Below are 13028 nucleotides of genomic sequence, written 5' to 3'. Positions count from 1 at the left end.
GTTTTTTCAGAGTACAAAACAGAAACTAGTAAAACACTTGCTAAAGATTTTCTCTGCTTAAGGAAAGCTTCTGCCTCATAAATTTATATGTATACAAATATAGGCAAAATGAGCTAAATTGATGTAAACCACTGCTCTGCATGTTTTTTTATTTTATTCTACCTAATCTCTTGACACAAATACAATGTCTTTGTTGTTTACATCATGTGGCATTAGACTTATTTTAACTTTCTAAATGTATCTCAAAATAAATGATGTGCATTAATATCTACGCTACTGGAAGCTAAGATCTGCTTCTAAGTAACTTTTTGTTTTGCAGTGATAGTGAAAATTCATGGCCTCCAAAGTTGTAGCCTTCTAGAGCAATCTGATATCTTGCCTTTGAGTAACTTGCACTCTTTCTATTGTTGAACTAGGCCCTTGTAGTAGTCATGTTCATAATGGTGCAATTGTATAAAAGTGAATGGATATAAGAACCCAAAAAATGCAGTTTACCATTAGAAAAGCGGTTCTCCATATGCACAGGAAATACATATTGTTGACAGAGTTTTGATTATATCTTGGACCTCTATATGGATATTACCAAATAACAACAACAACAAAAAAGCAATGTTAAAGAAAACATGTTGGTCTAGTGGCAGTTAAAATAACATCTTTGTTAATGGTGCAGAGATATAATTCCAACCCACAAAACCTCCTGCTCAGGTTATGCTAATGTAAGCATTTCCTGGTAATGAGTCTTGAAAATTTGTCTTTCTGTCATATAAAGCATATCAGATACTCTGAGGTGGAATACTGTTAATTATTATTTCTGAGAGTCATTGCTGTAACATGAGGAAATCAAACAGCATATTCAGGGCTAATTTTAGTTGCACTGATTTGAGTATTTTATAAGTGGAGGGCACAGCATTTTAGTTATTGAACTTCTGAAGCAGTTATTTTTTCTTATTTTGTATTTACTCTTATGCACTCTCAGAAAAAGTTAAAAAACCAAAGCAGTTTCAGTTTCTGCTTTTGGCAGTGCAATGGCTTCTTGCCAGAAAAAAAACCATTATTTTCATGATATGACCTAGAGATTCTTTCTCCCATTCCAATTACAGTTGCACTTACCTTTGTGGTATTAATATATTCCGCTGTAAGAATTTTTGTAAACTAGGTAGTATTGCATAAATATTCAAAAATCAGTCTCTCTGGAGCCTCAGAAGTCACAACAAATGTTTCTGCTTTGATGTAGTTCAGGTATTCATAGCCTTTTAATTTAATTTGCTGTGTGAGAAGAGTCAGTTGTAGTGGCTGCATTAACCTCAGTTTTTATGCAGAATTCTGGAATTCACTGCATCAGGCACTGTATAGATTCTGGATATCAAAAGAAATAAAAGCTAAACAGTATTGTGAAATATTGGTGCTTTGCCTTTCTTAGTTTGTCTTTTCCATCAGGCTTTTGTCCTGAATTTCAGAACTGGCAATCAGTATGCTTGTTAGGCTCTTACAGGAGGTTAGGAAGGCATACTGCTCTCTGCTTTCAAGGCAATGACATTTAAGAAATGTTTATTAAGCATTAAATACAAGAGTATTATCGAGGAAGTAGTTTGTCTTACTTGGTTATGCCATGATCAGGATATTTCTATTGCATTTGCAAAAATTAACGCGATAACGTTTTACACTGTTCCTTTCTCACTGTAGTCTGGTTCTGTACTTGTTCAGCACAAGTTTTCCAACAATATACAATAATATTTAAGGAAAACGACAAGCCCAAGCAAAACTCAAACCCATACCTAACCCCCAAATGTTAAAATCTCCCAGCTGGGTTTCTACTGACACTTGAGATAAAATGGCATGTTTCTCAGGTATGCAGTGACATTTCATTTCTATTTGATAATTTTCTTGCTACAGTTTGGACCTTCTTATATAACATGTTTATCTTGCAAAGTGAACCATTATGTTAAAAGCTGAAGTGCATCCTGGTAAGCAATAATGTGCATTTGTTTATTACCTTTATCTAGTTTGGTTTACTTGCAATGTACAAAACAACGTTTACATCAAGACTTGAATAATAAAAAGCTACTTTCCTCATAAGCAATGTTTTTAATACTCAGTAGGTACAAAAGTTCATAACTTCCACAGGTAAGAGTGAACCAGCTATGAACTTTCAAATGTAAGAGGTTTTTCAGTGTGTGTATGTTCATAAAAGTGGCTGTGCTATGAGCTGCAGAAATGAAACCGATACCTGTAGAAGAGAGAACATTGCTACAGGATATTCTTGCTACAGAAAAGCAAGAATATGTGTAAAACGGGTGAACGCTTTGGTCTTGTGTGGGTTGTGTGGTGAATTTCTATGGTCAAGTTAGCAAGTATGTGAGAAAAACAGGGTTATTTATCATCTGAACTCAGTTCTTAGCAGAAGGTGTGAAATTTTGATCTTTTAAGTCACTGCTTAAATCGTAGAGAAATTCTTGCTAATGCCCACTTCTCAAGTCCTGTTCACTGAAATGAAATACATGGAATGGGGACCCTATTAAAGACTTATTCCTGATTGTGTCAGACATTTCTTTTAACAAATGCAGTCTCCTTGATGGCACAAAATCAACTTTTCTTTCTAAGCTGATACCATAGACAGCTCTTGGTAGTGGCCAAGTTAGAGCCAGGAATGATAATGATTTGCATTAAAGATTTTTTTTTCATGAGATTGAGTTTAAACATGGGCTGTCATTTTAGATGAAGACTAATAGCTTCAACAGGAAAGCAGGGATACTGTAATGTCTCTGTGTTGACTTACAGTTCAGTTCCATGAGATGCAGCAAATATCTCACTTGTCAAAAAGATGTTCAGTTCCTTCTTTCCTTTTTTTTTTTTTTTTTTTTTTCTTTTTTTTTTTTTTTTTTTTTTTTTTTCTTCTTTCTTCCCTAGCTCTCTGGTGCTGCTCAGGACCTCATGATTCAGGTGTTTGTCATGTTCTGCTTATTGAGCTAATCTAACTTACTTACAACCTGCTGGAACAAACAACAACAAAAAAATGGTAGACTTTTGCCAGCTGTGTCAGGGAGCTAAAATCAGCTCATTAAGAGGTTTAGATGAGGAAAAGTTGAAGTGAGACCTTCTGTCTTTAGCAGGAGTGAGCCATTACTTCACAATGAAGCAATCAGTTTTATAGTTGTACATGAAGCTACTTACAGGTGAAGTTAATTACTAATGTTGATAGAGAGTCCATTCTCCTAATCTCATTACTCATTAAATGTCAGTTTGTTCTTTTTGTCTTCATCAACAGGCTACAGGAAGAAAATTCTCTAGTGTGTTACCTAGTATAGTAATTCTGTCGATAATTTCAAGACAGTGTTAAATCTGTATTGGAAACCCTCCACCTTCCTTTGTAACTCTTGTGAAGAGAAAGGAATTATTTTTAAAAGCATTAATATGATTCAGTAATGCATGAAAAGCCTGAGATGGAGAAAAACATTTCCATAGCTGCTGTGTGAAAGTAGTTTTAGATTTTTTGCCTGTTTACAATTGTATCAGTATAGAGATGCCATAAAAATCTTGTGGGTGAGTATAAGATACCCTGTGTTACTGTAAGGAATACTTTAGAGGCTCAAAAGATAAATAACTGATTAATTATATAGACAATAAAGCAGTATCAGTAGGAAGAACTGTTCTAATGCAGTACAGTTTTGTTTAGAGGTATTAAGAAGAATCCTTAAACCTTGTTCAATGACTAATATAAAAAGAAATGCAAATAAGAAAAAAAGTAATTTTAGATTTTTTCCTAGAAATACTATCCCAAAATAGGGTTTTTTAATGTATATAATTTAGGCTCTTTTATGTGTTCAGTGTTGTGGGTTTTGCTTGTTGACAGTGGTTCTTTGTTCTCCTAAATATCCTTAACTTCAGAGGCTGCAGTTGCTTGGATGTTTTTGAAATGAGCTTGTAGCAGTCTTTTGGGTGGGAGGTAGAAGATGGTAGGTCTAATGTGGAAGAGTTCCACTTAGGTTTCTATTAGAACATTTTCACAGTTTTCCGTCCTCTTCCTGTTCAAGCTCAAATGTTCTGAGAAATCTTTGGGCTTTCATTTCTTATTGGCAATTATAGTTCAAATTATGTTCTTAGTCTGAAAGACTTGTGGTCATTCACAATTCATTCATTTACTTAAGTATTTTTAATAGATCAGACAGAATTTTCAGTAAGTGATTCTATGCTCTTTATCCTATTTGACTATAGCATAATCTTATTAATGTATGTATCTCTTTTCTCCCATTACATACTTTGATAATTTCTCTAAGATGACTCAGCTGTTTTTGAAATACACAGCTGTAAATTAAGAGTTACATGCAGTATGTTCTACATACCCTTTCCTGCCTTGTAAGATTTTTTTTTTCCCATTCTTATGTACAATTATCTCCATTTTCTATATATTTCTGTTGTATTAAACAGGCAGTCCTCTGGAGAATGATTTTTTCTTTTTAGCTTATCCGAGTTATTAAGCATTGCTTAAATCTAGGCTTTGAGGTCTAAAAATTACGTGCTTCAGAATTTTCTTTGAAGTATTTAATTAGTCATAGATTCAAGTTGATAAAGCATTAGGAATAGGTTTTATAACTCTGGATACTTTTAGTAATATAAGGATTGTCTCAAAGTTGTGTTGATTGTTGAAAACATTTGTGCTAAGCTTGTTACAATAGAGTAATTGATAAATGACATTGCTCACCTGTATGATTTTTTATCCTTTCATAAAACCTGCTGTGTTTTAAATTTACTTACTTTTTTTTTGTCTTTCTCTCCCTTAGTCTCAGACTATGAACTACGTGGGGCAACTTGCAGGACAAGTCCTGGTTACTGTGAAGGAGCTGTACAAAGGTATTAATCAGGCAACCCTTTCGGGATGCATCGATGTCATTGTGGTGCGGCAGCAGGATGGGACATACCAGTGTTCTCCTTTCCATGTCCGGTTTGGGAAGCTTGGTGTACTGCGCTCTAAAGAAAAAGTGGTAAGTTCAGAAAGTGGGTCAAAACAAAGTTTTGAGGACCATTTCATTCCTTTCCCCGCCCCCCCTCCCCTTCCTTCCTTCCCTAGCTCCCCACATTCCCAGTTAGCAGGCTGGTTTAGTCCAGAACAGTTGCTCATAAATGCTGTACAGGGTGGTGGTTTTGGAATGCAAAATAGAACTTCCTGTGGTAATTTAAGGATTCTGCAAAAATGCTGTGAAAGACAAATACCAGTATATAGAGTATATAGACTTCACAGTTTTAAAATGTTTGCATTGAGCTATTTGTTTATTTATCCAAGTATGCTGGGAAAGAAATGCTTAATGCTATTTAACTGATCCCTGATATAAGCAACTCTTTTTTGGAATGTCTGAAGGACAAACAGAGCATATGTTAAGTGTTAGTGAGCTATTATAAATATTGTTTCTTGTTAGCTGTGCTCAAGGCTGATTTACAATAAAAAATGCAGTTATTAACATCCACAGGCAAGTGAAAACTGAGACTAAAACTTTGTTCCTGTGTGAGTGTGTTTGAGTGAGAACCTGGTAAAATTTCCCATCCAGCCATAATGAGATGGTGGTGCTACCTGAGCAGATTGTCCTTTCGTCCCCTTCCCACAGGCTATGTTAATCATGCTAAGAGAGTGAGCTGGACTGGGTTGGCTGGAAAATGGAGCTGTTGTAGGGGGACTTTACTGTCAGTAAGGAACACTGGTGTATGCCATCTGGGTGTGCTACCAAGGTAAATTTATTTAAACAGGACATAAACCCTCAGGATTATATTCTGCTTTTTTAAGGAGTAAATGGTTATTGCAGGAAGCTACCCCTATCTTTATATTTTGATTGTAAAAAGAGAATAAGATGAAAGAGTAGTTAGGTCAGGACATTTTTTTTTGTTAAAGGTCAGTAGATGGAGTTAAATGCATTAAAGTTGTATGTCTGAAATATTTAGCAGGTTTTGTGTTTATTTTTAATTTCCCATTTGTTAGTGTTTATTTTAATGAGTTTTCTGATGACAAAGAATTTGCCCTAATAATTTTGTAACAGATTACATTACAGTTTTCAACAGGGTGCAAAAGAGGTGGTATAGCTGTACTTTTTCTGACGTCTAGGCAAGTGAGATATGTTTACAACAGGAGTGTCTGAAATTTGATTTTGTTAAATGTCTTTATAACTTCTGAGTAGCTGGACCAAATTTGAGAGGTTTTCAGCTTCTGAGTATCTCTAAAAAGCTCTTGAATAGTATAAACATTTACTCTTGGTACCTGTTGTACTAGACTGTCAGTGTAATTCTCAGCTTTTGCTTGTGTAGATGACTGCTGCTCCTTGTTTCCTCCATCCTGGGAGTTACTGTTCACACAGTTCACTCAATAGTCAGTTGAGTGTTTGTTACTGTATTGTGGATGCATTTTTCTCTGGCATATTATGAGGCCAAGATCAATTAGTAGTCTCAAGATCTGTGGGAACACAAAGTATGCGTGTCTGTGCTTCAACTTCAGGTATATATGGAGGTCTCCAGAAAGCAGTGTGAGGTATAGGGACTAAACTCAGAGATGTTTATATGTCTAAACCAGCATAAAGAAAAGGTGAGGCTTTTAAACTCATGTTGCTGAATTGGAAATACAATAAAATATTTTTAAAATAAACAGTAGTGAAATATATATGATTTTCAGATCAAAATCAGCGTGTTATTGTGGAGAAGAAAAGTGGTTATCTTAATGATTTGGGTATAGTCTCCATGCATGTTTGGTTATTTACCAATACTAATACTGGGTTTTCTTGGCCAAAAAATACCTTTTTAACACAATAAAGCCATTATTCTCTGATGAAAACACTCTGGTTGCAGAAGGGTTGTGGTCCTGTGTCATACCCCCATTAACTCATGAGCAGGAAAATCTGAAACGCTAATTTGAGTTGCAGAAATAATTGTGGCAAGCCTCTTATCACTTTCAAACAAAGCCTGCCTCCAGGAGGCCTCCAGGTGGAATTTCTGGTGTTCAGGATTCAGGTTCATACCAGGCTCCAATTCAGACTGAGATTTAAACATCTGAACAGTCATTCTTCCAAAAAATAAAGACTATATCAGTAACCGTGTGAACAAGATTCAGTCTTGATATCAAGTTTTTTTCTTATTTTTCTTGTGGGTGTTAGGCTCTCTGCCAGGAGTATCATATATTTTGCAGGTGAACAAATTAAAGACCATTATGGTCTTCAAACACACAAATTTAACACTAAGAAACATGTCAGAAAGAGAGGAGAAAGGGACGCCATTATACAGTGAAACAAAGTTTACTCTCAGACCTAAGTGGGCCATGAGGTCAGCATTTTTCCCAGGATGAATTATTTACAATAAATTGTCTCTTTCCACAGATTGATATAGAAATTAATGGTGATGCTGTTGATCTGCATATGAAATTGGGTGACAATGGAGAAGCTTTCTTTGTGCAAGAAACCGAGGAGGAAAATGTAAGGACTTTGTGCTTCTTGATGGCTACAATGTAATAATAACATGGTAATGGGTTAAAAGTGCTTCATAGTCTTGTCAATATCCTGACTTCTGTGAAAGCTAAATTTTCTGTAACTGAATCTTAACGTCTTTCATATGCTGCCAAGATGCTTGATGCTTTGTACAATTTTGCTGCCAGTAAGAATAAAGTAATTAATAATTTTCATTAATTAGAGCATTATTTGGAAGATGTGCTGAAGTATTTTTTGTTTTAGTTAATACATTCTTATTGACTGCAGTTAAACTGCTATATCTTACAATAATTTTTGGTTTAAGTTATTACAGCCTGTTCCTCTACTAATAAAGGTAGTCTGGTTTTTGGGCATATTTTTAATTTGCCTTACAAATTTTAACCTAGTTTTTCACAATTTTTTCACAATTTATGAAACTTTCACCAGGTAACAATAATGTCTTTGACTTGTGAATTTATTTTCCAAGAATCTTTTGCAACTGGAAGCTAATGAGCCTCTGAAAAATAGGAGTAATTATTCGTTTTTACTCTGATTTCCTAAGGATATGGGAGATATGTAATCACAGTATTGGTCAGTCCTGAGCATTGCTTTTGAGTCTGTTGGTATTTTTCAGCAAGTCTGAAGGAAAGTAGTTCTAAATAAAAGGTTACAAAAGGTTTAATGAAAAATAGAGCAGAGAGGAAAAAATTTGTTTCTGAGAAGTAGAAGTGTTAATTTTTTGTTTATTAGGAATCAGTCTTTCAAGGAAATGAGAATGATCCAACTTTTAGTTTAGGGTGCTACTTGTTTACTTTGGGGGATCAGAGGAAGTTCTCATATTGAAAGCAGTTAAATACAATTTAAAGAGGAAGAAAAAGTAAGTGTTAATACTCCAAATGAACTTGGAGTTCATGGAGTGTACACAATGATTAAAATAAAAACTGAAAGCAGCTCTTGCAGATCTAGGCTGTGTCAGACATTGATGGGAACTGATCAGTCTCATGACTTTCAGAAAGCAAGGGTGATAACCACTACCTGTGTTCCCAGTAGAGTGTTTTAAAGGAGCTGTTGCACATGCATAGTACATTTTGATTTATGAGTGCCTTATCTGTGTATAATGTGTTCTTGAAAGCTGGTAATTCACACTGAAAATATAGATCAAATTTGCTACAAAGCAAAACTGTTATTTTTACTGCTTTTAGGCTTTTTTTCCCCTGCAACTGACCAGCATCTTTGCTTGCCTCTTGAAACTATGCTTAAGGGATAAATCATAAACCTCTCATTGATTTTTTTTTTTTTTTCCCCTTTGAGGGGATTCAGAAAGGTCCTTTAAAGGGATAAGTCTTTGCATGTTTCGCATCTTGACAATCAGAAGTAATACCACCACTCACCAAGTAAATACCACTGTCCATGTAAATCAGGATAATAATCAGCAAGTTTTCTTTTAACTTTTCCTGAGTGTGTGTTTATGTATTTATGTTATTCTTGGTTATTTATCACTAATCGTGCAGACTATTGACTTCAGTTTAAATGCTAGCATTTGATTTCAGGGCTTTTCACAATGCAAAATCTGTGTGTCATCGATGTTGTATAAGGAAGTATTTTGTTCTCCTTTCTCTACTTCACTCTACAGGCCGTGAACAAAATTTGTTCTGTAACTTAATTCAATGAAAATTTGAATTTAAGTAAAGTTTTTTAATTTAAATCAAGTTTTAAATAGCATTACTAAATACTAAATACACTAAATACTACTATCTAAAGTAGTATCAGTACTCTGGCTGGGTCTCATCAGTGTTCCTGACTAACCTTCTACACAAGAGTCCAGTAAAATAAGAGACATCTTGTAATTACTTCTATTCTCTACCATGAAACTGAGTTCCATAACTGTTTCTCTTCACTATGCAAATTTCATTCTCTTCTACTTTTGTTCCATCTTGTCTTTGTCCTTTCACAGTGTGTTTCTTTCAGACTAGGTGTTAGTGTCTTTCCAGTTTCTTGTTACAAAGTAAATAAACGTCAGGCAGTCCATAGCTAAAGCTTTTCCTTCAAGGGGCAGTGGATTGTAATTAGTTGAGGGTTGATTGTATGATGGTTTTAAGGTGAGTAAATTATAGTTGACTTTTTCTTTTTGAAAGATACTTTACATAAATAATGTCTGACACGTATGACATGACTGAAGGCACCTTTATAATTTTGTGGGTAACACTGAACTGAGAGGAGAGGTAGGTCAGAAAAGGAGCCACCACAGAGAGCCAGCTTGGCAGGCTGGGAGACTGGACCTACAGGATTTACACCAAGGTTTAACCAGGATGCACCTGCAGTCTCATGTAAGGCTTGGAAGTGTGGGCTGGCACCCACAGCAGCACAGGCTGGGATCTGACTGGATGAAATGCAACTCTGCATCACCTGGCCAGCAGCGTGCCCTGGCTGCACTGAAGGCAAATGCATCCCAGGTAGTATCAGCAGTAGCACAGCCAGCAGGTGAAGGGATGTGGGGTTGTCCTGCTCAGCCTGGTGGGTGTTAGAGCAAATCTGGAACACAATTCTGACCCTCCCAGTTCAGGAGAGACATGGAAAGTTGGAGAGAGCCCAGTGGAGGGCTGGAGAAATTTAAATAGAATAAAAAAGTTGCTGGAACTTGTTCCATTGAGCCTAGAGAGGATTCAGGGGACTCTAACCACAGTCTTGCAGTACCTACAAGGTAGTTACAGAACAGAGTCACTCTCTACACAAAGCTGTCTAGTCATAAGATGGAGCAAAGGACATGGGGAAAATATCAGCTAGATATAAGGAAAATGCTTCTGTACAAAAGCAGGAATAGGTTGCCTAGAAAAGTAATAGACTCCCTCACTAGAAATACTCAACCTTTGGTTTGACAAGGCCCTGGATAACCTAACCTGAGGCCCTGCTTTCAACAGAAGATTAGACCAGATGGTGTCCAGATGTCCCTTTCAACCTATACCTTCCCATGACTGTTTCAAAATAAACAGCAGTGGATTTAATTAGCGGTTTTTTTTATTAACACATTTAATAAGCCTGGAAGTGGTGTGCTCAGGGCATATAACTTCAAAAACATTCCACTGACTGGGTGTTTGCTGGAAAAATCAGTTGTTTGTGTCCAAAAACTTTAAGAATACTTACATGCATTTTTCAGAACTTTTTGTAATCACTCTTGGTGAACTTGCTTCCTTTCTAGATATCAGCTTCATACCATTAGGCATCTGTATGGTTTTGTGTCTAAATATAGGTACAAGGATTAATCTGTAGCTGACAACTACACTGTGTGCACAAAACAAAGTGGAAAAAAATAGCTTTTTTGTTTTTTGCTTTTTTTTTCCTAGGAAAAAGTTCCTGCTTATTTGGCAACATCTCCAATACCCACTGAAGATCAGTTTTTTAAAGACACTGACAATCATTTGAAATCAGGAGAAAATGAGAGGACATGTGCAAACTCAGAAATTCCACATTCTGGAGAAACAGAGACTGTATTCACCCCAGGTTCTGTGAAAAAGAAAAAAAGAAGAAGAAAGAAATACAAACAAGATAGCAGGAAAGAAGATCAGATCTCTTCTGCTGGGACTGAAGACATTTTCGAAATGGAAATAAGCTCAGATGATGAGAAAACTGTACAACCCCTAAGGTAATCTCTTAGATAGTTGCTGTTTTCACTGTTATCACTGAACATTTAAAAGGCAACTTGTTCATTTCCTTCATGGAAGTATTGCACAAGTTTTGATAAGTTCTGCTCTTTCCTCAAACAAACAAAACTCCAAACAGGTATCTTCCAAATCTTCACATAGTCGCCTTAAAATAGGGCCATTTTTCAATGAGCATGAAATGCAGTTAAGCCCATTCTGGTGAAGAAGTGTTGTAATAATCTGTTGTGACTGAGAAAGTTTCAGTGTGATTTCTCTGATGAGGCAGAGTGGTCTTCTGGTATGTCTGTCAGCCTCTAGATAGACCGCAGTGTGAAATGCGTGTAGCACACCACATCTGAATTTTGCTTCTCTGTAACCTGAAGTTTACTGTGGCAGCTGAAAAGTATATAAATTAATATCCCTTCATGTTAGTAAAGAAAATTCTTACATGTGTGAAGAGGAGGGGTGGGGAAAAGAGGAAAAAATCAATCAAACCTGTATTTTGAGGTGGATAAGCTCTTAGTAAAGGGGAGCTTGTGCTAAGGTGGTAGCACATATTAATAAACTGAAGAGCTCTATAGGGTAACAGGAAAGATGAAGGTTATAGATGAAAGCTATCAAGCATATAAATGTTTCAAATCCAGGAAAAGCTTGCTCATCAGGACTTGGTTTTCAAAGAAAGCTAGGTGTTTCATTGGACAGCATTGTTATTAAATGTAATACTGGCTGAATAAAATTCAAGATCAGATCTGGGAATTGCAAGAATGTTTTGGTGTAAGAGAATAACATATAACTGAAAAAACTCCTTCAGCATGGATCTTCAAAGGAGTCTTAAATTTAGTAAATACCAGACAGAAGGGTTAGTGCAACAGAAAAACATGAATCTGTTATCATACTTATGACCAATAAAACACAACAAACAAAATCTGGTTTTTAAAGTGTTTTATAAAGTGTCTTAGTTAATTTGCCTTATTTTATTAGTTAGTGTCATATTTATGTCACCAAATTGTCATTTAGATATTCACCTCTTTGTTTTAAGTCTTGGCATTTTGTTTGGTTTGAAATGTTTATTTTTTTTTTCAGTTTAAGAAAAGGAGGACCTTTCCTTAGTGTTTAGCATGCATTTATTAAGACAACAATAAATTTGTCATAGTAAAATCAAAAATAAAAATAACTGTCAAGTACAAGAAGAGAGCAGATATAACCCAATAATTGTTTATTCTTTATTTAATGTGTCATTACAAATGTATGAAGTATTTAGGCATGTCATGTAGTGGCTGTAATAATGGTTACTTTCATCTAGTGTTTAGGATTCAGATTGCTACTCTAGCAATTATCTTACTTTGTCTAGAGGTAAATAAAAAATAGTGTATTTGTTCAGAATGTGGAATGTTTATTCATAGCTGAATAGACCATGGTGTTTTTATCAAGTTTGCTCTGGTTTTATTTTTTTGTACTCTATAGAATGAAAATTTGGCAAGGCTTTTAGTTTCTAAACTTTTTTTTTAATGTGTTTAAGCAGGAACAGAAGTAGAAATACATTATCAGACAGGGTGCTATAAAGAAAAAAGATGATTTTTGTAAAAGAATGGTGTTATTTTGTGAACAGCAAGTAAATGCAGAACTGAAACAGAAAAAAACCATTGTAATGGTGTAAGGCCAAATACATTACGTTTGTGGCTCTGTGTAGGTTAGTCAAGTTTATGTACACTCATTTCAGTGAGCTACCAGGGCAGGAAATAAAATGCCTTGCAATAAACATGCATTTGTTTTCTTCCCAGTTAAAGGTTGTGAAAAAATGTTTGTAACTTTTCTTTTCAAACCCTGTGGGGACATAAAGCGGAATCAGTAGTTTTGTTTGAGATTGTGTTGTTTTGGTTGGTTGTTTCTTGGGTGGTGTTTTTTTCTTTTTTTCTTTTTCTTTTTTAGTTATAAATATGTGGCTCTGAAAAGGAAA

General features: G+C 35.4%; 1 protein-coding gene across 2 annotated transcripts in view; it reads left to right on the top strand.

Moving 5' to 3' along the window:
- The window catches only part of LPIN2 (lipin 2), a 44485-nt gene that overhangs the window by 8492 nt on the left and 22965 nt on the right, over window positions 1-13028 (top strand). For both annotated transcript variants that reach the window (XM_021551575.3, XM_021551574.3), the window contains exons 2-4: window positions 4779-4979; window positions 7347-7442; window positions 10775-11073. In XM_021551575.3, the coding sequence (XP_021407250.2) occupies window positions 4788-4979; window positions 7347-7442; window positions 10775-11073 (587 nt within the window). In that variant the 5' untranslated portion in view covers window positions 4779-4787. The remainder of the gene's footprint in view (window positions 1-4778; window positions 4980-7346; window positions 7443-10774; window positions 11074-13028) is intronic.

Source organism: Lonchura striata, chromosome 1, assembly GCF_046129695.1.
Source record: "Lonchura striata isolate bLonStr1 chromosome 1, bLonStr1.mat, whole genome shotgun sequence".
Classification (NCBI taxonomy): domain Eukaryota; kingdom Metazoa; phylum Chordata; class Aves; order Passeriformes; family Estrildidae; genus Lonchura; species Lonchura striata.
Note: the sequence above shows the minus strand (reverse complement) of the source record. Positions and strands in the feature narration are given on the sequence as shown.